Genomic DNA, 23464 nt, shown 5'->3' on the forward strand with positions numbered 1-23464 from the left:
TTTGGGGGGCAGCACAGGCAGCAGGCAGTGCTGGGGGTGAACCAGAGGAATCCGGAGCCAGGCTTTGCGGGGCGTCTCGGTGCACCCCATATCTGCACCCCACTGTGACCCCGAATCACCACGGGCACGCGTGCGCACCGCTGGAGATCTGCACCCCAGCCAGACGTGCTGGCAGCCGGGCTCTCCTCAGCTGTGCACGCAGTTGTTTCGCTGCAGCCACGGCACCAGCAGCGTGAGTTCAGCCCCAAAATATGCGTGCGCTGCTGCGCTTGCCCGCGCTCTGTGCCTTCAGCCTCCGAAATCTGGCTCCGGGTTTTGAATTAACCCCGGCGAGGTGGAGAGCAGCTCCCTGCAGCCCTTTTTATCCCGTAAAGGATCTGCTCAGCCTGGCAAGCCGGGGAAGGAGGCTTTGGGGAGATAAGAGCAGCGATGTTCGCCGTGGTTCCGACCGGTGCCAGGAAGCCGCCGTGACTCACGGCACTGCTCCCAGGTTCCGCAGCACCTACCCGAGAGGACGCAGCCAGCCGGTCCCACCAGTCCCCACCCTTCCATCCCAAAAGCATTGCACAAGTCCCCTGGGAAGTGGGGGTGTCCCCGGCCCCAGCCCGGTGTCACCCCAGCAGCTCGGGGCAGCAGCACCACCTCCGAGCCGCGGGTGACACCTCGGCACCTCCCCGGTGGCACCCTGCCACCCGCCCAGCCGCGGGCTGCTTGGACTTCTCCCAGGGGAAATTTGGAAAATGTCAGAATAGAAACTTGTTGACAAATTCTGGCGATGTTTCCATAGGGGCACAGCCTTGTGACCAGGTTGAAACACTTTTTAGGGCAGTGCTGGGTGGCAAAGTTGTGTTCTTCTTTTTTTTTTTTTTTTTTTTTTTTTTTTAAGGTCAGGATGTGTTTTCTTTTAGAAATGTTTGTTATTTTATAGCGTTTAAAAAAAATAAAAAAAAAATCATCACAACCCAAGCACGTGGAGGAACCTGCCTTCTTTGCCCCCAGTTTTTAGGCAGGACGCTTTCATGTGCTTCCCTCCCTGCTCAGGACCCTTCTCCAAATCACAGGATTTCCACCCAGAAAAGGGCACCCTGGCTCCAGACCCAGCATTTGGAGCACTTCGGGGTGCTCAGGAGGGGCTCCCCCATTCCACACGTACAACCCCAAACCCCCTTCTCTCCAGCACATCCACCACCAGCCACCCCCAAAAACCCAGCACCTCCCCAAACCCCACCCTCCCACGACCCAAAACTTGACGGGATGACACCAAAACCCGGCGCGGGCGCTGCCTTCACCCCTCAGCCCTTTATTCCAGGGTGGGGGGCTCACAGGGACACCCCCCCCCCGCTGCGGGGCCCCCCTCTCCTCTCGGAGCATCCCAGAGATGCGCCCCCAGGGCCAGCCCCGGGGGCGGGCAGGCAGCGGAGCGGGGCGGGGGGAGCGCAGAGCACCCTCTCCCGGCGCTGCCTGCGAGCAGCCTCGGGGATTTTTGTTCTTTTTTATTATTTTTTTTTCTTTTCTTTCTCTGCTGGGACAGCCCCGGAGGAAGCCGTTGGCTGGGGGGGGGGCCGGGAGGGGGGGGGGGATGCAGCGCCCCGCGCCCCGAGGCTGAGCGGCTCCGGCCGGGGGCTCCATGGGCTGCACCGGCAGCGCCCTGCGCTGCTGTCCCGCTGGTGGCAAGGTAGGGATGTGGGGAGCCGGGGGGTGTCCGGCGTGGGGACGGGCTGGGGTGGGACAGGGGGGGCGTGGGGTTAGGGTTTGCTTGGGGGCTGGCTTTGCTTGGGGTCCCGGCTTTGCTTGGGGTCCGGGTTTTGAGTGGGGTCCGGGTTTTGAGTGGGGTCGGGGTTTTGTGTGGGGTTGGGGTTTTGTGTGGGGTCCCGATTTCGCGTGGGGTCGGGGTTTACGTGGAGCTGCATCTTGACGTGGGGTCAGGGTTTTGCGTGGGGCCCGGGTTTTTCATGGGGTCGGGGTTTTGCGTGGGGTCGGGGTGCGCGTGGAGCCCCGCTTGCGCTTCTTTGGCACCGGTATTTCGCAGGGGGCTCCCCACTTCGGGTCCTGCCCCCTGCCCAAAGTGGAGCAGAGCGGAGCCGAGCAGCAGAGCTGTCCCCCCACTGTGTGGGAGCCCCCCGGTGTGGTGGGGGGGCACCGGGCATGGCGGGGGGAGCAGCCACCTGCCCTGCTGCACCCCTCCGGGAGAGCCCCCGCGGCACGTGGAAGCCGTCCTGAAGGCGGTGAGGCACGCGGGGTGGCAGTGCCCCTTGGAAAGGCTTGTCCCATGTAGGATGGGGATGGGTCCCCCCAGACAGACCTCTGCTGTCCCCACAGCATCCCCCCCACCCCAAAAGCTGGCTCTCCCCCTTTGCCATGCCCCCCCCTGTGTGCCAGGGGAACCCCTGGAGTCCCCGGCATCGCTCTGCACCACAGAGGGCTCCTGCAGGTTAAACCCCAGGAATTACCCACACCTAATTACTGTTATTTTTTGCCGTGACCCCGTTGGCCTCGGGGTTGTTTGTGAGGTCGGATGTGCTGCGTGCGCCGCTCTCATGGGCTGTGGTGGCAGGAGGATGGAGGGGAAGGAAGAAAGTCAGAGGAGCCCCATGGTGCTGGCGTGCCCCCTGCACGGGGAGCCCCCTGCTCGGGGGGCAGCAGGAACACGGGGCCCAAACCCGACCCGCTGCTGGGGGAGCGGGCTCGGAGCTTACACACACCCGCAGCCAGCAGCAAGTGTCTGTATTTACAGCCAGCTCGGCTGCTTCTCTGTATCATGGAAAAAAATCCGCCCTCCTCCTCTGTGTCATGAGATCAGACGCTTCTGGGCCGCATTGAGACTCGGAGAGCTTGCAAGAAGGGGGCACGGGGCAGGGAGGAATAACAGCCCGGAGGCCCCAGGTGCTGTGAGCCGCACGTTGACCGAAATGCGGAAATTTGAAGGCAATCTGCAGGCGCCTCCCTTCCTGCGCTCCCCCGCTCTCAGCTCTCTGCTGGGCCCCGCCGTGCTCTTTGCCGCCCTTCGCACCCCGCACAACGGCCCTGCTGCTGTGACTGAGCTGCAATTCATTCCGAAAGCAGCACCAAAAACCCCCTTTGTGGCCAAAAAGGGTAAAGAAGGACACGGAGCCGCCGCTGCCCGTGCTTTGGTGCCCGACACGCGGGGTGCGCGACCTCCCCCTGCCCGTGGAGCACGTCCCTCGGGGCTGCTTGGGGAGCGGGGACCCCAAAAAGCCCAGGAGGGTCCTGGAGGACCGTGGGGACGTGGTGGGGGCGCAGACATCACACGGTGGAGGTGACCTTGAGGAGTGGGTGCGGGGCCGGCTGCGGTGGGCGGCCGGCAGAGCAGGAGCCCCGGGGGAGGCAGCTTGGCAGCCGCGTCCTCCCCGGCACCGGCATCGCCGGCAGCGATAAGGCGGCGTGGGCACAGGTGCTGCGGCCAGGGCCTGTTCTCAGGGGCCCCTTCCCCTCCTGGCTCTCTCCGCTTGCTTTTCGGCCTGGAGAAAGTTTGGGGTTGGGGTTTGGACGCTTTCCAGGGCCGGGGGGTGGTTGTTTTGGAGACAGGGAGAGAAAGCCCGAACGCAGAGCTCGGGGCTGTCGGCGGCGCAAGGGGTTGTGTGTGGAGGTGACAGCCAGCCTGTCACACAGCCCTGGCAGGGCACGGGGCAGAAACAAGGAGAGGAAGGCAGGTCCCACAGAGCTGGGCAGCTCCAGGCATCTGCGGGGTCCCGGGGAGGCTGTGGGGACGTCGCCCAAATCCTGCCCCTGCTCTGCACCACGGCCACAAAGCCAAACCTCCACCCCAGGGCCCTGTTCGGGATTTAAATGCCCGTTTCCTGCCTCTTTGTGATTTCATTTGTTGTCGGTAAGGTTGCAGAGTCTGATTGCCTAACGTGCGTGTATAACAGGAAAAGGGGAAGAAAAATACAGTGCAGGGAGCCACCTCGCACGAAAAGCTGAAGCAGAGGCCGCGGCTGACCCGCAGCTGCCCGGAGCCTCCACAGCCCCGTGGTGCAGTCCCCACGCCTCGAGGTGACCAGGGTTCGGGTGGAAATCCTGGTGAACCGACCCCAAAACAGTGTGTTCCTAGAGGTAGGAAGGGTGCCGTGACCTGTAGCCCTCCAGAAAGCATTCAGATCCACCTCTCGGTGCTGGCACACCTCTCGCTCCGTTTCTGAGCTTGATGCAGTTGTCTGAAATCAAACCTCTCGAGCTGTGGAGGGCTCCGAGGCTCCATCCCGCTGGATGTAGGGCATGGGAAAAGGGGAAAAATGCCCCAGATCCATGCTGGGGACGCTGTCTGTGCAAATCTGGGGGTGCCCAGGGCTCCCCGTCCCTGCGCATCACCTCTGTGACGGTTTGGGCAGGCGCGGGTCTTCGGGGGCTGCTCCTGCAGGAGGCACCTGCATCCTGCTCCCAGGTCATCCAAAAACCCTTCAGGGGGTGTGGGAGGACAGTCCTCCTGCACAGCCTTTGCTTGGTGAAGGCCCTGAGGGGGCTTCTGAGGTTCCTGAGGGGGCTTCTGAGGTCCCTGCGGTGCTCCCATGCTCTCATCCCTCCACCCCCTGCCAAACCCCAAACCCCGGCACGGGACACAGGGTGCATTAAATCATAGAGGGATGCACATCAGCACCTCAGAGGCCCCGCAGCCATCGGGACACCACGCACACGGCCGTGACATTTGCACCCTAACCACATGTGTAAATGGTGCACCACCACACCACCGCACCAGTACCGGAGCAGGAGCGCCGCGCACCCCGACCTCCCCGCACCTCCTCGCCCCGCCGCCTGGGCCGGGCTCGGCGCCGCGTCCACCAGCTCCATAGAAGGGCAGACAGAGCTGCAGCTTCGCACAGGCTCGGAGTTCCCCTGCTCTGTCTGGCAGCCGCGCTTCCCCGCGGCTTCGCGAGGGGGAGGAGAGGCAGCGCGCCTCGCCGCTGCGCCTCTCTTTGCGCCCGAGCCCGGCGCCCCGATCTGGTTTGTATCTGGGATCCTGGGCTCCACGGGCTGCCCGCTGGGATGGGGGGGTGGTTAGGGTCAGTGTGTTTAAGGGTTGCTGCCCCAGGGGCTGGGGAGCAGCCCGCACCCCTGCCCAAATCCGCGGGGATGGCACCAGGGCTGTGTTCACCCCACGTGGGGAGGCAGAGAGCCGGTGAGCTGTGCTTCTCCCTGTCAGCAGCAGATAAAAGCACATCAATCTCCTGGCTCTGCTCCTCCCAGCATCCCAGGACAGCAGGGACGGGGCAGGAGGAGGGCAGAAAAGCAGCAGCCGGCTGTCCCCTGCCCAAAGGTGCTCACGTTTTGCATCGGCACCTTGTCTTTCTCTGCCAGAGACAGCTGAAAGCCCAGCAGGGACCGGCTTCCCAGGAGCTCACGGCCTTGAAGACTGAGAACGGTGAGAAGGAAACGTGTCTCCCCCAATGCCCGGGCTCCACGCAATGCCCAAAAGCAATCCTGTGCCCGGGGGCGATGGCTCCAGCTTGGGCACAGATAAGGGAGGGAAGAGCTGATGGCACCCCAATGGCACCCATCATTGGGAGCAGCTGGGTCACCATGGGGCGCACTCACAGCCTGCCAACACCACCCCAATTAGCGCTAATTCGCACCGACAGGGTGGGAGGGAGGATTTTGTCTGGTGGAAGAGCAGAGAGGACCCTGAAGCAGCGCGGTGGTGAGCAGGACGTGGCCGGCCCCGTTTCAGCCCTGTTTGCGTTGCAGCCAGTGCTGGTCCACGGCATGGAGCTGGGCAGGAGAAGGCAGCGCTGCGGGACGGGCAGGGCACGGAGGCTGCACGACTGCTGCAGGGGCGTGAGGAGGAGGAGGAGAGGCTGCGAGGAGCCCCAGGCACGGAGGCCGAGGGACCTCGAGGTGTCGGCACCCAGGTGGGTCAGGAATAGGGCTGCCGGCGGGGCGGGGAACGCTCAGCCAGCGGGGACATGCAGGGCACGGACCTGGCGTCCCTCCTGCCCCATGGGACACTTGGGGTCTGTCATCCGCCAGGTGGAAAAGGGAAAAGCCGTGGAGCTGAAGGAGCAGCTCTCGGAGCGGTTCGAAGCCCTGCGGAGAGAGCACGAGGAGACCCTGCAAGGTGCGTGCCAGCCCCTGGGGGGCCGTGGGACACACACAGGGGGGCCACCACCGGCACCACAGGGCTCGGGCCGGGCTCGCTGTGCATGTCCTCGTGGCGGTGACACTCAGCACGTGTCCCCCCGCAGAGCTCCGGAGAGCGCACGAGCAGGAGAAGCTGCTGCTGGCGGAGACGCACCACAGGTCCCAGGAGGCCTTACAGGTACCCAGGGAGGAATCCCCACGGTTTTAGGACCACTGCAAGGTCCTCGGAGTGCCACAGAGACTGTGCCCAGCCTCACACAACCTTGGGGCTATCGGGGTGCCCCTGCTCGGGCAGGAAACCCGGACACCCCCTGTCCCGCTTCTTCCCCCGGCTGCCAGGAGACGGTGGAGGCGCTGAGGGCGCAGCTGAAGTCCTTCCAGGAGAGGATGAAGCGGGTGGAGGAATCGCTGCTGAGCAGAGACTACAAGAAGCACATCGAGGTGCGGGGAAGCGTGGGACCGGTGGCTCTGCGGGCTGCCTGGGTCACAGCAGAGGGCACAAATCTTAGTGTTTGGGAAGCGTCCTGGCCCACGGCTCGGCCCTGAGCTTCTCTGATGGACCCAGACAGGGGGTGCATGGGCTGGAGCCAGGGGAGGGGGCATGGGATAGCCAAAAGGATGAGTAAAACCCCATCCCTGGGAGGTGTGGGGGCTGTTTGGATCTCCTGAGCACAACCATGGGCAAAGCCTGGTGCACCGGGGGTCCAAACCCATCCCGGGCCATGGCCAGCTGAGCCAAGGTGGGGATGTGGTGGCCCCGTGCGCCCACCCTGCTGTGACTGCTGACCCCTCTTCATCCCCCCCAGGAGCACGGGAGCCCCAGCCCGTTCTGGGAGCAGGAGCTGGAGAGCCTGCACTTCGTCATCGAGATGAAGAACGAGCACATCCACGGCCTGGACAAGAAGCTGCTGAACCTGGAGACCGTGGTGGGTTCACAGAGGGGTGCGGACAGGTTTTGCTCTCTCCGTCTCCCCTCCACACCTGAATATCATCCCGAAATTGCAGCTGAGGTGGAGCCTGGTTCCTCCCTTGGAGTGTGGGCGCAGCAGGCAAAGCCAGCACGCTGCCATCGAGATGGTTCCCCAATGGATGGGGCATCGGGGGGGCTCGGAGGCAACGAGGAGCTGGCCGGGGGCACTTCCAGCCCCCTCCTCACCCCCGCGCTCCCCTTGCAGGCGGAGAGGAACCTGCTGCTGGAGGAGAAGCTGAAAACCCTGCAGCAGGAGAACGAGGACCTGCAGGCGCGCACGCAGAACCACCTGGTGATGACGAGGTAGGTGCTCCCCAAGGGCTCACCCCGCGTGCCCAGCGGCTCCTCGGCCGAGCCCGGCGCCCAGAGCCCGGGCAGAGCCGGCGGCAGCGGGGCCGTGCGTGCGGCAGCGCCGCTGTTTGCCCGCAGGCAGCTCTCGGAGGAGCTGCTGGCCGCCCGCGGGGCGCTGGAGAAGGAGGCACAGCTGCGGGAGCAGGCTCGCCGCGAGAAGGAGGAGCTGCTGTACCGAGTGCTCAACGGGGGGGACGGCTCCCCCTTCCCCATCGCCGCCGGAGACGTGCCCCTCATCGCCACGTAGCACCCAGGACGGGCTGGCCGGGCTCTCCGCTGGGTTTGGAGCCCGGAGATGCTGTCACGAGCCCCTGCGCTCCCGGGGCTGGCCCTCGGGGTGGCCGTGTCCCCGCGGTGTCCCCCTGCACGGGGCGACGGAGCGCTTCATGGGATGCCCCCACCTGCCTTTCCCCAGCCTGCGCCCTCCCTGTGCTGCGGGGGGGCCCCGCACCGTGCCGTGCCGGCAGCCTTTCCTCCGGTGTAAGGCCGTGGAGCTTTTTGGGGACAAAAGGGGCCACCCAGGGCACTTGGACAAACACTGGGCTGGATCCAACTCCACGCTTGGCTCCGAGCACACCCAGCATCGGTGCTGGAGGTGGGGCAGGCACAGGGGGTGCCGTGCCCAGGGCACCCAGAGCTGTCCCCATCCACGGGGCAGGGCTCCCACCTCGCCCTCCTCTCCCCGCCGCCCCCTCCAGCTCCATCCCACAGCCCCCGGGGGTGGCTCCCACGGCTCGGGCACGTCCCCGCTCACCGCCACGCCAAAGCCGAGCCCTCCCCGTCCTCCCCCATGGGGGAAAACCCCTCTGCGGGGTCGCGGCACGCGGGAGGGACCCGGGCTGGATGCACGCGAGCACTTTCCCCTGGGAAGAGGGGCCCTTCCCGGGGGGCTGCGTAGCCGAGGTGCGTGTGTCTGTGCGTGTTTGTGTGTGTGTGTGTGTGTGTGTGTGCACGCACGGGGCCCACGTGCTACGGGCTGGAAGGATTACAAGTCTACGAGAAGCAGCAGCCTCAAGAATCCAGCGTTGGTGGTGGTTTTTTGGGGAGGTTTTGGTGTTTCGGGCAGCATCGCGCAGCAGGACCCCGTGTTCCATGGGTAGGGTGGGAGCTGCGGCCCCATAGGAAGTCCCCCCGCTGCTGGGCCCCCTTTTCTGTCTCCTTCCCCCATTTCTTTGGGTTGGGTGCCCCCACCCCCAGCAGGCACCTCAGCATCTCAGCAGGCGTTTCCGTCCTTTGTGCCGATCTTATCAGGGGAAGGAGGCAGCCAGGAAGGCAGAACCAACCCCCGTGTGCCCGCCCTGCGTCCCCGCTGCTCCACGCAGCCCTGGGGGGTTTGGTTTTGGGTGCACCTGGGCAGGAGGTGCTGGGAGGGGGGCGGCAAACCCCCATAAAGGCTGCCCAAGGGTAAGGAGAGCTCTTGTCTCAGGACCTGCTCTGGTTTGGGCGTAGATAGGAGCCCGTTATCCAGCCTGCGGGATGCAGGGGGAAGAAACCAAACCCCCACAGCCCCCATGGAAAACCCCCTGAGCTGTCAGACACCTCCAGCCGTGCTTTATTAAATGGGATGCAGCAGGGGTCTGGCTGACCCGAAGCTGACAGCACAGCCTGACCCCACACAGCCCCTTCCCCATGCAGCTCGCCCCCTCTCCATCCCCGAGGTTTGGTTTTTCATTCTAGCCAGCACGGGGAGCAGGAGCCCTCAGCCCCTTCAAGCCCCATCGTGTGGGATTTTACAGGGCCAGGAACCCAGCTGGAAACCCAGCAGCACCCGTGCAGTCCCCACTGTGTTAGGGATCCCCAGGGGACGGGGACAGCTCCGCAGCACACCACAAATCCCACCAGGAACATTTTACCATGATAAAAAATAACCCAAAACATATCAAAGTCAGCAAAATTATTAGGATTTTCCTGGCAAGACAGGCTGCTTCCCCTGGCGGTGCTTTAGGCAAACCTCTCCAGCTGCACACCAGAGGGGAAGGAGCACCAGCCCCAGCAGCATCCCTGCTGGCCCTCCTGCTTAACCCCCTTTGGAGCCTCCTGGCCCTCCCCTGCCCTCTGCTGACCACCCCTGCACAGCACAAAGGGAATTTACGCAGAAATATCTTTCCCACAGCACCTTCCAGATCCTGCACACACGCACCCACCGCTAATAGCCTCAGGGCATCATTAGAAGGGGGTTAATTAATGCTCCCAGGCTGCTGGCGCAGGTGGAAGGAGGAACACCCTCCCTACAGCCTCCTTTCCCTGCACCAGGAGCCCCCAGCCCAATTTGTGGAGCAGATTTGGGGGAAATGCAAGCAAAAAGAAGCAGAAACACAGCCAGGGTGTAGCACAGCAAGAGCTGGCAGCTCCTTGATAGGGACACCAGAGGTGACCCCAACCTCATCAGGTAGGACACAGCGCCCCCAGAAAACAGGAGGAGGCCTGGGGCTGGGCTTAAATCTGTGGGTGGGGGCTCAGATGAGGCTGTTCAGGATCAGTAAGTTATATCAGTGCCCTCAGGCCCCAGCACAGCCCCTAGGCAGGGATGTGCTAATGGGGGCTGCTATGGGGTGGTATGGCACGACCTGGCTGTGCCCTGGTGTTTGGGGAGAGGGGTACCAAGCCTGGGCACAGAAAAGAGGTTAAAAGATTGCGTTTTGGGGGTGAAAAATAAAAGCAATTTAGGTTTATTTTGGGTGTTGTCTGCAACACGTCCCCAGCACACCCTGTGGGCAGCAGCGCCAGGAGCAGAGCGGGGCTGTTGTCCTGCGTGGCAGGGCGCACAAAGCCGTGCCTGTCACCCACGCAGCCTCACATGAGCGAGGTCTCCGGCCACCAACGCCACCCCAGCCCGGGCTGGGTGCCTCCAGCAGGGTCCAGCACAGCCCTGGGGGGTGTCACGCTGCACCGGGGGGCCCTGCAGCCCAGGATCCCCCTCCCAAGCCGGGCTGAGCAGTGCAGCTGCCCTGCAGCCCCCTGCGATGCTGCTGCAGGCAGCAGGAGCCAAAGGGGCTGGGCTGAGAGCCAGCAGCTGCTGCCCCATGCGTTTTGGGGGGATCCCAGCTTTACAATGCTCCTGCTGGGGTCACTGCAGGGACATCAGAGCCTGGAGGTGCCCCGCCAGCTCCCCTGGTCCTGCTGCAGCCTCGGTGCTGGCTGGGGAAGGTGGGAGGGAGCCAGGGCTGCCAGGAGCAGCGCGGAGCTGCTTGCCCTGCATCCGCACCCGCAGCTCTGCTGCAAGGTCTGATCTCTGTGTCTGCGGCACGGGAGGGAAATTTGGGGGAATTGGCACCCCCGGAGCTGGGGTGCACTGAGCACCTCTCCCCAGCTCCCTGCAGCATTTATCTCTGCCCCGTGGGTGCTCCTTGCTCAGCACCTGCCCCCTGAGAGGGTCCCGGAGGGGGGCAAAGCCTCCCTCGGCGTTTTCAGGGGGCAGCGGGGACGGATGCTCCCCCAGGGAAAAGGGGTGAGTGCTGGAGCTGTCTGGCAGCGGGACCGGGTAGCGGTGCCCCCATCCCCCAGCATTAGCCAGGAAAATGGGGGCGATGACATTTCCGCAGCTGAAATGCAATCCCGGTGTCACCCTGCGCCCTGCGTGTCCCCGCGCTTGGCACGCAGCCCCCGGTGCGCACCGGCGGGGGTCTCGCCCCCCCGTCCCCCCGCACCGTGGGCACCCAAAATCAGGGGGACGGGGTTGGCCTGGCGGTTGGCTCGGCGAGGGTGGGAGCACAGCTCTGACCCCGGGGGCCCGCGGCAGGCGGGGACTGGAGGCTTCTCGGTGACGTTGTGCCGAGGGGAGGAAGCAGCCGCACGGCAAGGGCGAGCGCACGGCCACGGGAGCGCCAGGAGCGTGCAGCGGGCGGCTGGTCCCGCTGCCCCACCCCGCAGGCCTTGGAAGCACTCGTGAGTGTGCAGCGGTGTGCAAGGGGCTGAGGTGTGCAAGGGGCTGGGCTGGGGGGCAAAGCGACCGCATTTGGGGGAGAGGGGAGGCAGGAAGGGGGGCAGCCTTGGGTGGGGGCGCGCAACGCCAGCGGAGGGTCCCTCCGAGGGGTGGATGTGGAGCGGGTGGGCACCCAACCACCTTTTATAATATTTTTATTATTTAAAAAATCATTTATTTTTAATCAAAGCCTGGGGCTGTGCTGCGGAAAGAGGATTTGGGGGCGCTGCTGTGGGTTCGGGGCCCATGGGTGTGTCCCGGCCGGCCGGGGATGCGGCTTTGTCTGCTCCCAGAGCTGCAGCACTCGCAGCAGCACCCGTCACCGAGCTGGAGCTGCCCTCCCCATGGTGAAGCAGCCCAATTTCTGTCCCCACTGAAGTTCTGCTCGGGGAAAGGCACCGTGCACCGCCACCAAGGCGCTAAAAGCACAGGGGACTTTTTGGCGCTGGGGTGGGGCAGGGGATGTCGGGGAGCTGCCTTGCCTCGGGGGGAGGATGGGGGCAGCTGCTTTTGGCCCTGCAGAGCCCCGTTTCTGCCCCACGGTCTGGCCGAGGGGGGTGCTGGGCATGCCACGGCCTCCATTGCGCTAGTGGTGCGGCCGTGCCAAATTGGTGCCGGGCTCCCGGGATGGGATCCCTCAACCCCAAGCCCTGGTGGGGCCACTGGGGTGTGGGGTACGGCAGGATCCAGCCAGCTGCAGCGGGCTGCAAGCTGTCGGGGGGAGAAAACAGGGTTTGGGGGAAAAAAAAAAAAGAGGTTTGGGGTAAAGGCTGCTCGCTCTGCAAAGGGCTGAGAGCAGCTGGGAAGCGGGGAGTGCCGCGGGTGGGGCGTGCATCCTTCAGGGCTTTTTGTCCAGGGGGACCCAGATGCTACCAGGGCCACTCCCTGGGTCCCTGTGGGTGCCAGCCGCAGGGGGAGCCCCCGCAGCAGCGTCAGGAGCAGGGGACAGGGGCGCTGCAGGGGCTGGGTGTGGCAGGGGATCCTCCGCCGCTGCTGAGATGAGCCGGGAGGGCTCAGCCCCGCTGCTGCATGCAGCATCAAGGGGAAAAAAGGCAGGGGGGCTGCACTGCAGGGCTTTCTCCGTGATGCAGAGGGGTAAAGCTCACGAGAATCTGCATCGTTTGCAGATTAGGATCTCTGGTTCTCGTGGCTGCAGCAGCACAGGGGCACGAAAGGGTGGGGCTGAGCCCCCTGGCACCCCCCCAGCCGCCCGGCGCACTGCAGCCCTGCTGGGCATGCGGGGGGCTCGCCGAGCCCCAACCACCACGGAAGGACAGCCGAGGTGCACGGCTTCCCCAGCCGAAAAGGGAAGGACAGCGGGGAGGTGGGGGCAGCTCTGGTCTTCTGCAAAACTTCCTGCGCTCAGCCAGACGCCCGCAGAAACGTGCGGGGCAGGGGGTGCCCCGCGGCACCGGCTCGCCCGCCTCGGGTGCCCCCCGGTCCCGGCTCTCGCATGGGGTGAAGCTGGGGAAGCTCTGGTGCTTTCCCCTGCTTGCTCCCCGGCCGAAAATCCTCCCGGAGAGGCCTTGCTGCGCCTGGTGCTTCCTTGCAACGTGTCGAGGAGGGAGGCCGGGCGCTGGCTGGAGCTGGAAGGGGGACGGCGCTCGGGGCCGGAGGCGCTGAGCGGCTCGGATGACGTTCGGGGACTGGTTCCCAGCCACCCTCCATTTTCCAGCTGTTTCTCTCTTTCCGTCGGCTTTCTCCGAGCAAGCCCTGCTGCCTGGGGACTTTCTCCCCGGGGGTGGGGACGCACGGAGGTGGCCGGCGGCTATAAACGGCACCGCTTGTAGAAAACAAGCTGCGGGTTACCCGAGAAACCGAGCTGCGTTTCCTGGGCTCGGCTCTGCTCGTTGGGCTGCCGGCAGCCTTCATTTGGTGTGTGGAAACCCAGGCAACGCCAGCGGGTGCTACCCAGCCCCAGAGGGCTTTCCCCAGATGTATTTAGAGCCAGGATGACCCCAGGGTTTGGGGGGCTGCGGGGTGGGACCCCAGGAGCCAGGGGAGCGCGGTGGCGTGCAGCGAGGTCAGTGCTGCAGCACGGTCCCTGCGGAGGATGCTCGGCCCATTTCCACTTATTCAGCGCTTTCTTCCCCTCCCGGTTTGTCATCCCCCAGCTGGCAGGAAGCTGTGCGGGGGCACGTCTCTGCTGTGCCCAGCCTGTAGGGTCCCTGACTCGCTGCCTGGTGCCAGAAGCAGCTCGGGTCTCAATGCAGCTCACATTTGGGGAGCCCCATCCCAGGGGTGGAGGTGCCCAGGGTGCTGAGGGGTCGTTTTGCTCACATCTGCTTTTCTCCTCCCTCCTGCAGCTCCTCCGTGCCCTCGGCCCTGTGATCCCCGGCCCCACAAGCCATGGCACCCAAAGGAAAGGTACGGACGGGGGAGGCCGGTGGGGGCAGCAAAAAAATCCCTTTGGGGCCGCGGCGGGATGGGAGAGAGAAACGGGGCTGTGGGACGGGGAGGAGGACGGACATTGCGCTGGGATTTGGGCTTCAGCTGGGGACAAACCCCGTTCGTGTCCCAGCCTGCTGCAAGCCCTCCAGCCTGGGGGGTTTCTCCCCCCTCCAGGTTTGGGGCTGAGCGAGGCAGCAGCTGCCCGAGCAGGTGTCCCCATCCCGGCGTGGGAGGGGAGCCGCGGCTGGGCAGCTGTCACCAGCTCCCCGTTCCCTTGAGAAAACCCACGGTTATCACCCCGGGTGCAATTAACCACGGCTCCCCCCCGGCTGATGAGGGGACGGAGGCCTCTAGGTGGGGAAACCGAGGACCCCCGGGGGGGTCCCGAGCCCTCGGAGCCATGCTGCGGGGTGGGAGCGGAGCCACGCCGGGAATTTTGCCTCCGCGTGCTCGGCCCCAGCCGGGATTATTTTTAGCTGCGAGGTCCCAGACAGGCTGGGATGAGTCAGAGGCTGGAGGAGGGGACGTGGGGGCCCCCGAGCCGCTGCAGCAGGGGGATGGAAGGGGTGGAAGGGACGGAGGCGTGGGGAGGGCGCAACCTCGGGGTGCTGCTGCCCTGCTGCGTAATGCTGCTGCACCTCCTGGACCCGTCCCCACGGGTGCAGGGGGTGATGCTCAGCGCTCAGCTCCTGCCTCAGTTTCCCTCACCCCCGGCTGCTCACCGGGCAGGGCTGCAGCCCTGCTCCCCCCGGGAGACCCCAGCACCCCCCGGCCACCCTCGTCCCTTCCTTATTGCCTCCGGGCGCCTCCTTTGCCTTGCAAATCTTTATCAATTGCCTTGCAAATCCTTATCAACGCCCGGCTCAGGCTGAGCAGGGGAGGTGTGGGAAGGGCTGACGGGAAGCGGGGCTAAATGCAGCCCTCCAGTAAACCTGCAACACAATCCGTCCCCGGGCCTGCACGCCTCCTCCCCAAGGACAGCTGGCCTGGCACCCGCCACGGGGGACAGCAGGGCTGGCAGCACCTCCCGGGAGGGAGAGGAGCCTGGAAAATAGAGCCAGGAAAACACAGGCGGGCTGCTCCTGTTTTCCTCCAGGTCCTGCCTGCGATGTGATGTGCTGGGGCTCCCTCGGGTTCATTCCCGGAGGCACCCCCTGGGTTGGGGACGCCGGCCCCTGTCCTGCCCCGCTGCAGGAATTCCCACCGGGGGGTTTCTGCTCGGCTGTCCCCCCGCCGGGGTCCAGCAGGGCCATGTCTGGTTCCTTCTGCTGAGCCCCCGCGGGTGGTTTCACATCTGCTTCCAGCCAGGGACGGTGCTGGTCTCGTGCGGGGTCTGGTGCTGTGCTCACCCGGCGCTCAGGCGGGCTGTTTGCAGCCCTGCTGCTTCTCAGGGCTTTCTGTTTAGCAGCTCTTGAGGATTTGTAGATTTGTCTCATTGCCCAGACCCCATGTGGAGCCTGCTCCTCCTCATTGTCCTGAGGGTTTCCTTGCTCGCCGCGGGTGGCGGAGGAACGACTTCCCCTCCTTTGCTTTGAATCCGACGCCTCTAATTCCTCGTGGCTGCGTTGCAGGGGGCTGGCCCCGGTCCCTGCCTTCAGGGCCTCTCCCTGGGGTCCCCCTCTTGTGCCCGAGGCTGAGCTCTGCCTCCTCCAACCCTTCTGCTCCGTCCCCCTGCATCTCCTCGCCTCCTCTCCCCAGGTCTACAGGGGCTCGGTGAAGGAGTTCCCCGGTTTCGATGCCAGCCAGGACGCAGAGGCGCTGTACAATGCCATGAAGGGATTGGGTACGGATGGCTTAGCAGCGTGCCAGGCCCCCTGGCTCCCCCTCCTCTTCCTCCCTGTGCTGCCCCTTGGCTCTGCTTCTCCTCCTGCCCCAGCCGGGAGCGGTTTTGGGCACGGCAGGACCGTGATGCTGAGCCCAGAGGGGGGTGAGAGCCAGCCGTGAGGCCGAAGGCAGCACCCAGCCGTCTGTCCCCCGCAGGCAGTGACAAGGAGGCCATCCTCGACCTCATCACGTCCCGGAGCAACAAGCAGCGCGTGGAGATCTGCCAGGCCTACAAGTCCCTCTACGGGAAGGTAACGGCAGGGACCGTCCCAAATCCGTGCCCCAAAAGCGAGCTGCAGGGGCTGCCACCCACGAGCCGTGGCCCCGCTGGGAGATGCTCCCCTGCTGCGGAGCTAAAGGGGTCCCAGCCCCTTCCTCCTCATCCTCATCCTCCTCTTCATCCTCCTCCTCCTCCTCCTCCTCCAGGACCTCATCGCCGACCTCAAGTACGAGCTAACGGGCAAGTTCGAGCGGCTGATCGTCAGCCTGATGCGGCCCCCAGCCTACAGTGATGCCAAGGAGATTAAAGATGCCATCGGGGTAAGGGCAGGGTCAGCCCCCCGGGACCCTTCTGGGGATCCCCATCCCGTCCCGCAGCTCACCGGGCTGCGTCTCTGCCCGCAGGGCCTCGGCACGGACGAGAAGTGCCTGATCGAGATCCTCGCCTCCCGCACCAACCAGGAGATCCACGACCTGGTGGCCGCCTACAAGGACGGTGAGGGCTGGGGAAGGGCAGGGGCTGCCCCGTGTCCCCTGGGGGGCAGAGTTAATGGGATCCAGCTCCCCGAGCCCTGATCTTTTTCCTCTTCCACCAGCCTACGAGAGAGACCTGGAGGCCGACATCGTCGGAGACACGTCGGGGCACTTCAAGAAGATGCTGGTGGTTCTGCTGCAGGTATGTCCGTCTGTCCGGACCCTACTGGTGATGGGGGACCGAGTCCTGCAGGGCTGAGCCCGTGGCTGTCCCGCAGGGTGCCAGGGAGGAGGACGACGTGGTGAGCGAGGACCTGGTGGAGCAGGATGCCAAGGTGAGGCTTCGCGGGTGCCATCCGGGCAGGGATGGGGCTGGATGGACCCGGAGCTTTGGTGGGCAGTGGGGCAGAGCCCTGTGCGAGCAGAGCCCTGATTTGGGTCCTCTACACCCCTCTCCATCCCTCTCCATCCCACCAGGACCTGCTGGAGGCCGGCGAGCTGAAGTGGGGCACGGACGAGGCGCAGTTCATCTACATCCTGGGCCGGCGGAGCAAGCAGCACCTCCGCATGGGTGAGCGCCTCCTCCTGCAGGGCTCGGGCACCTTCCCCTGCCAAGGCCACCCGCCTGGTCCCCTGGGCTCCTCTGCCAGCTGCTGGGGTGCCCTGCGTGCCCCACGAGGGCTCGTGGGGCTGGGCTGAGAGGTGGGGACGCCCAAGCCACCGGGACACCCTGCCCGTGTGCCCCAAGGGGATGCTGGCCCCGCTGCTGGCCGTCCCCAAAGGGCTCAGAGGCTTTGTCTGCTCTCATCCCACAGTCTTTAACGAGTACCTGAAGATTTCGGGGAAGCCCATCGAGAGGAGCATCAAGGGAGAGCTCTCTGGAGACTTCGAAAAGCTGATGCTGGCAGTGGGTATGTCGGCACGGGGGGCAGATGTGCTGTCGTTGGGCTGTGCTGGGCAGTGGGCAGGGGTGCTGGGGTCCCTCCCCTCACTTTGCCCGTTTCCCCTGCAGTGAAGTGCATCAGGAGCACGGCGGAGTACTTTGCCGAGAGGCTCTACAAGGCCATGAAGGTGGGTGCCTCGTCCCAGCCCCAGGAGAGCTCCCCTCGCCACGCTGTGCACGGGACCTGCGTGTCCTGGGCTCTCTGCTCTTCCTCATTCAGACCCAGGGCTGAGGGGCAGATCCGATAGCACCCCAAATCCGAGCACCCTCCCCAAGCCCCCTTGCAGGCAGGACCATGGGTTTGCTGTTCTGGGGCTTGACGTGGGGGCTCCTCCCGTGCAGGGGCTGGGCACGAGGGACAACACGCTGATCCGCATCATGGTGTCCCGCAGCGAGATCGACATGCTGGACATCCGGGAGGTGTTCAGGACCAAGTACGAGAAGTCTCTCTACAACATGATCAAGGTGAGGCTCGGGGCTTCCCGGCCTCCCTCCCCACACGGAGCCCCCTCCCCAACCCCAGTGCTGGGGGTCCAGCTGGGAGGAGGCAGCTGGGGGAGCCCCTTTCTCCCCGTGCCCTCCCCACGGCACCATCCCGTACCCATGGCACCATCCCATGCCCACGGCACGTCCCTGCCACGCACCCTTCTCACTCTTGCTCCTTTCCAGGAGGACACCTCCGGGGAGTACAAGAAGGCGCTGCTGAAGCTGTGCGGAGGGGACGATGAGTAAGACCTCCTGTCACCCCCCGTGCACCCCTCCTTGTCCCCACGGCACAAACCTCCGGGCTGGATCCTGGCAGAGCTGGTGCCGTGGTCGGTCCCCCCGTGCCCAGCACCCAGCGGGTGCAAAACCCTTTTTGGCCAGGCTTTCTGGGGGATGGGGCGACCTCTCCGCGGGGCTCAGCTCACCGCCCGTCCCCCCTTGCCCTCCCCTTGCAGTGCTGCGGGTGAGTTCTTCCCCGAGGCGGCGCAGGTGGCCTACCAGATGTGGGAGCTCAGCGCGTTGGCCAAAGTCAAGGTCAGCACCCCCAGACCACCCCTGAGCCCCCCCCTCCTCTCGCTGCTGCCAGCTTTTGGGACCCGGCCGCTCCTCTGCGCCGCGGGGCACGGCCACCCCGCTCCCTGCCTCTCGCTCTGCGCCTTCTCTCTCCGCACTTCTGGCTCTTCGGTTCCTCGGGCGTGAGGTCGGCGTGGCGTAAGCCTCGGAGGCTGCCCGGCCTCTGCACCACCGCTGCGGGCTCCACTAACTCCTCTTTCTGAAGCCTCTCTCTCGCTGTGGCAGCGGGTCCCGCATGCGCCCCGGGCACCCACCCCACGGCAGGGTAGCGCAGGAGGGCGCAGACACAAAGCTGGAACCCTTTCCGCGCCCTCTCCTGGCTCTCAGCTGCTGCACCCAGCTCTCCCCGAGGTGCCTCAGCACGGGCACGGCACCGAGCAGCGCTGCGGGACTCCGGGGACCGCCTGCAGCCTCCTCCCCACCCTCTGCCCGCCTGGCTGCGGCATGCCCTCGGATGGAGGGGCCGCCCGGGTGGCGGGGACATCCTCCCCCAGCCCCAGGTGCTCGCACTAACCTCACCACCCGCTTGCGCATCGCCTCTCCGGGCGGCACCGTCCCTGCATGCGTCCCCCCACCCCTGCCGCCACCCCGCTGTCTCGGGGCAGCCCCCGACCCCTCTGTGCCCCGCAGCTCCAAGGCACCGTGCAGCCCGCCGCCAGCTTCAACGACGACGGCGACGCGCAGGTGCTGAGGAAGGCGATGAAGGGTCTGGGTAAGCAGCAGCCCCTTCTGCTGGCACCACGGGGAGATGCTCCCCGACGGATTGTGGGGGGGGAGAAAATTCATACAGGGTCCTAGGGGGCATGAGGAGCTGTGGGTGGGTGGCGGTGTGCCCGGTTGTGGCCTCGGGGCTGCAGCTCTCGCTGCTGTCCTTGCAGGCACGGATGAAGGGGCCATCATCGACGTGGTGACGAAGAGGAGCAACGCCCAGAGGCAGCAGATCATTAAGGCTTACAAGGCTCACTACGGCAGGGTACTGCTGGCCCCGCTCCCACCCTACCGCCCGTGTCCTTCCCCCTCCAACTTCCTTCCCTCACTGAAAGAAATCCTGCTGGGGCCGTGGTGGGCGGCCCTGCTGTGCCCCATAATGACTCCCCCGTGGCAGAATGAGGTTTTCCGAGCTGCCTCCCACTCGGGGTGCATCAGCAGCCCCAGGGAACATCCTTTCCCCTTTGTTTTCCCCATCCTGGAGGCCTCCAGAGCCAGCATGTCCCCAAACCCCCCCGAATGTGACCTTAAGCAGCCCCGAGGTCTCCCCAGAAGCCTCCCCCCTCCCTGCTTTATCCCTGCTGTTCTCCCTGCTGTCACCTCGCTCCATCCCTGCGAAGGATCGGGGCTGTGAAACACCCGAATGCCTTTGCAGGACCTGATGGCGGACCTGAAATCGGAGCTGTCGGGCAGCTTGGCCAAGCTGATCCTGGGGCTCATGCTGACGCCGGCGCAGTACGACGCCAAGCAGCTCAGGAAGGCTGTGGAGGTAACCGCGGGAGCGACGCGGGCGGCTCCAGCCTGCCCAAATTGAGCGGTTTTACACCATCCATGGCAAAAGCGGGGTAGGGGCGATGTTGGCTGGATGCTGCAGGCTTTTGGCATGCTGTGGCACTGGGGTTGGAGCAGCTCATCCTTGGGGGGGCACCAGCGGGGTGATGCCGTGGTGTCCCCACGCAGCCCTGGCACCCCACATCCCACGTCCCACCTCTCCATCCCACCCCGCTCTCTTGCAGGGGGCCGGCACGGATGAGAGCGTCCTCATCGAGATCATGGCCACGAGGAACAACCAGGAGATCGCGGCTATCAACGAGGCGTACCAGCAGGGTACGGCACGGGGGGAGCACGGGGGGCACCGAGGGGCATCCTCAAACCCATCCCGTGGTCTGGTGGGCGGTGGACCCGCAGCCGGGGTGCAGTTCTCAGCTTTCCCCCCCTGTCCGCAGCCTACCACAAGCGCCTGGAGGACGACCTGAGCTCCGACACCTCGGGCCATTTCAAGAGGATTCTCGTCTCCCTGGCTCTGGTACGGGGATGGGCCCCTGCGTGCTGCGGGGAGGGTTTGGGGGACGCAGTTTGGAGAAGACAGAGCACGGGAGCACTTGGTGGGGGGCACCTCTCGGATGTCCTCTCCATGATTTCTGTATCCAACCACAGGGCAACCGCGATGAGGGGCCGGAGAACCTCACCCAGGCGCACGAAGATGCCAAGGTAAGGAGCTTTTTTAATTACTTATTATTTATTATTATATTTTGCGCCCCGAACCCCGAGCGTATTGCATCCCCGGGGCAGCACACGGTGCTAAAATCTGGGACTTCAGCTCCGGAGGCAGCCCTGGGCTGGCCTGCAGGAGGCACCCACGTCCGTGCGGTGCATGGGATAACCCCGCAGCTCCGGCTGCTTTGCACTTCAACCCAAAAAAACCCTCCCATCCTGGGCTGAGTGGGCCAGGACTGGAAGGCACTGAGGCACCAGGAGTGCTGGGCCCATTGCCTGGCTCAGCTTTGGTTTCGGCTGCCGGCAGAGGGAGCGGTGCTTGGCTGCCCGCGCGCTGCAGAGAAAGAGAGAGCCAGGAATGACACGCACACGGGGACGAGCCAGGCGGGCGGCGAGCTGTCCCAGCCCCAACTGGTCTTTTCCTGGCAAAGCCACCCCGGGCAGGCTGGTGGGAAGCAGCTGGGGGTTGTTTTCAGCCAGCCCTGCCCCGGGCAGCGTTCCCATAGGGCCCCGTTGGCCGCGGTGCTGGGGTCACACAAGGATGCTCCCCGAGGAGCATTGGGCTGGTACCCAAGCCCCAAGGGTGTGGGGCTCGCTTTGCATGGCCAAACCCCCCTCCCGACAGCCAGCGGTGCTGGGACAGATCAGGCTGACCCCTGGGAGAGGTCATTTTAGGGGTTTTGGCTAGAATTCCCCCACTTTGTCAGGGGAGGATAAGGGTTGTGCAGCACCTTCTGACCCTGTTGTCTTCCTGTCTCTCTCTCTCTCTCCACCAGGTTGTTGCTGAGACCCTGGTGAGTGCCTGCCCTTTGCCTTGCGCATGGCTGGGGGGGGGATGCTGCGGTCCCTGGGTGCGGGGCTGGGGCTGGGGAGCAGCCCCAACACCCGGCTCCTCCGGCCACGCTCGGGGCTGCAGGGTCTGTGCATGAGGATGGGGAATATAAAAAAGGATTTTGATTTTTTCTCCCATAAAACCCGGAGCATGTCTCTTCTCCCAGATAGCGTGGTGGTGCAGCTTCACACCTTCACATCCATGCACAGAAAATGCCATTTAGCTCCCCCAAAAAGCACTTTCCCTGCCCGTAGGAGGCCACCCACCCCATTCAGGACTCGCTGTCCTGGGAGGAGCCGCCTGGCGTCCCTTCCCCTGTCCCCTACACCCATCCCCTTGTCCCCCCTCCTCACTGTCGATTCCTCTCCCAGAAACTCGCCGACGTCTCCAGCAACGACTCCAGCGACTCCCTGGAGACCCGCTTCCTCAGCATCCTCTGCACCCGCAGCTACCCCCAGCTCCGCAGAGGTAAGGTCACCGCGCTCAGCACCCCCGGGTCCTGGGCTGGGTGTCCCCACGTGTGACACCCGGTGTCCCCACGGATGATGGGGGCAAGGTGGCAGGAGGACAAGGCACAACCCTACATTTGGGGAGGCTGGTTGAGGTCACCCACACCCGCGTGGTCCAAAAACCTCCACGGCTGGGGCTCGGGTGCCCTGGGAGCGTTGGGGCTGGGACGAGCGGCTCAGCGGTGACCCCCCCTTTTATCCCCCCCTCTTTTTTCCCCCGTAGTGTTTCAGGAGTTCATCAAAATGACCAACCACGACGTGGAGCACGCCATCAAGAAGCGGATGTCAGGGGACGTGAGGGACGCCTTCGTGGCCATCGGTCAGTGACGGGCACGAGGCAGCAGCCCCCTCGCCTGCCCCTGCCAAGCACATCCCCACACGTTCCTGCTTCTTTGGGACCAGCATGGAATGGGGTTGGGGCGTTTGTTGGGGCCGTGCCCATGCCCCTGTACCAAGCAGGGGCGCAGCTCCCAGCTGGGACGTGTCCCATGGGTGCCCCGAGCCCACCCCGTCCCCGCTCTGTGTTGCAGTGCGCAGCGTGAAGAACAAGCCGGCCTTCTTCGCCGACAAGCTCTACAAGTCCATGAAGGTGTGTGGGGGCTCTCACGCAGAGGGAGGGGGCTGTAGGGCCCCTGGGGCTCTGGGTTAACCCCCCAGCAGCAATGGGGCTTGGCCTCCCGCTGTCCCCGGGGAGCAGGGCTGAGCTCAGAGCGATTCCACATCATTTTTCTGGATAAATGTGGGACGGGGCAGCTCGTGCCGTGCCAGCAGCACGTCTCCAAGGGGACAGCTCCAGCTTGGGCTGTGCTGGAGGAGCCACGAGGGTCCTGGACTGTGTTTTTTGGGGTTATTTGCTCAAGCTCCTCTCTGCAGGGTGCCGGCACGGATGAGAGGACCCTGACCCGCATCATGATCTCCCGGAGCGAGATCGACCTGCTCAACATCCGCGCCGAGTTCGTGGACCTGTTCGACAAATCCCTGCACCATATGATCGAGGTGAGGGCACAGGGACACCCCTCTCGGGCTCGGCACCATCTCCAGCCTGGCCCCCAAGCCCTGGGCAGGGGCTCCAGGACCAGAGGTGGTGGTGCTGAGCCCTCTCTGCCCCCTGCAGAAGGACACCTCCGGAGACTACCGCATGGCTCTGCTGGCCCTGTGCGGCGGGGAGGACTAGGGGGCCGCGCCAGCCCCGACTTCTTCTGAGCCAGCAGCACGCACACAGCCACCGCCTGGGCCTCACTGCAGCTTCGGGGGCTTGGGGGGGTCGCTGGGGACCCCCGCGAGCCCCCCTCACTTGGAGCAGCACCATATCGCAGGGAGGGAGGGGAGCCTCGGGGAGGGGGGGTCACCGTCTGTCCGTCTCGGTGCAGAGTAATTCGTACCCAAACGTGCCACTTAACCCAGGAATATTTACCCGCGGGGGCAAGACGGTTTTCGGTCTGGTGAATAAAACCTTACTGTCGCTGAGCGGGGGGTGAGAGCAGCCCCTATGGTTGGTTGGGATGCGGCCGGTGCGGGGTCCCGGCAGCTCCGTGCTGCTGCAGGCAGAGCTGGGGAGGGGGGACCAGGCTCCCCAAAACCCCCTGAGACCCCCCGAGCGGCACCAGGCCAGGCACAGGGGTCGGAAACGTGCCTAGGGCTGTCCCCGAGAGCTCCAGGCCGTGCCTCTGAA

At 65.0% G+C, this 23464-nt stretch overlaps 2 protein-coding genes across 4 annotated transcripts; both read left to right on the forward strand.

Moving 5' to 3' along the window:
• The first annotated feature begins 1425 nt into the window (after positions 1-1425).
• CCDC69 (coiled-coil domain containing 69) lies at positions 1426-9828 on the forward strand. Its single transcript, XM_082771459.1, has 9 exons — positions 1426-1675; positions 5314-5377; positions 5701-5864; positions 5983-6070; positions 6198-6271; positions 6433-6534; positions 6900-7019; positions 7269-7366; positions 7493-9828. Exons 1-9 carry the CDS (start codon positions 1628-1630, stop codon positions 7659-7661), a joined length of 927 nt encoding a protein of 308 aa, XP_082627585.1. The 5' UTR covers positions 1426-1627; the 3' UTR covers positions 7662-9828.
• A 1364-nt stretch (positions 9829-11192) lies between these two features.
• Positions 11193-23188, forward strand: ANXA6 (annexin A6). 3 transcript variants are annotated; one of them, XM_082771888.1, is made up of 26 exons: positions 11193-11330; positions 13643-13703; positions 15426-15510; positions 15708-15802; positions 15978-16091; positions 16176-16266; positions 16367-16446; positions 16523-16579; positions 16722-16815; positions 17060-17155; positions 17257-17315; positions 17530-17652; positions 17857-17915; positions 18129-18207; positions 18877-18958; positions 19125-19219; positions 19610-19723; positions 19971-20061; positions 20181-20260; positions 20392-20445; positions 21228-21245; positions 21655-21751; positions 22016-22111; positions 22323-22381; positions 22666-22788; positions 22907-23185. In XM_082771888.1, the coding sequence occupies exons 2-26, from the start codon at positions 13686-13688 to the stop codon at positions 22964-22966; spliced, it is 2019 nt and encodes a 672-aa protein (XP_082628014.1). In that variant the 5' UTR covers positions 11193-11330; positions 13643-13685; the 3' UTR covers positions 22967-23185. The 3 variants fall into 3 exon arrangements, with proteins under 3 accessions (XP_082628014.1, XP_082628016.1, XP_082628015.1); XM_082771889.1 differs by having other exon boundaries at positions 11203-11299; XM_082771890.1 differs by lacking the exon at positions 21228-21245 and having other exon boundaries at positions 22907-23188.
• Positions 23189-23464: the final 276 nt, after the last annotated feature.

Source organism: Aythya marila (genome assembly GCF_965140915.1).
Source record: "Aythya marila genome assembly, chromosome: 14".
NCBI classification, from domain to species: Eukaryota; Metazoa; Chordata; class Aves; order Anseriformes; family Anatidae; genus Aythya; species Aythya marila.

Bases quoted from the DNA above. Each gene is read 5' to 3' on its own strand.
- CCDC69 (XM_082771459.1), top strand. From the start codon at position 1,628: ATGGGCTGCACCGGCAGCGCCCTGCGCTGCTGTCCCGCTGGTGGCAAG. The intron at 6,272-6,432 runs GTACCCAGGGAG...CCCGGCTGCCAG, and splicing joins GGTCCCAGGAGGCCTTACAG to GAGACGGTGGAGGCGCTGAG. The intron at 7,367-7,492 runs GTAGGTGCTCCC...GTTTGCCCGCAG, and splicing joins AACCACCTGGTGATGACGAG to GCAGCTCTCGGAGGAGCTGC.
- ANXA6 (XM_082771888.1), top strand. The intron at 18,208-18,876 runs GTCAGCACCCCC...TGTGCCCCGCAG, and splicing joins GCGCGTTGGCCAAAGTCAAG to CTCCAAGGCACCGTGCAGCC. The intron at 18,959-19,124 runs GTAAGCAGCAGC...CTGTCCTTGCAG, and splicing joins GAAGGCGATGAAGGGTCTGG to GCACGGATGAAGGGGCCATC.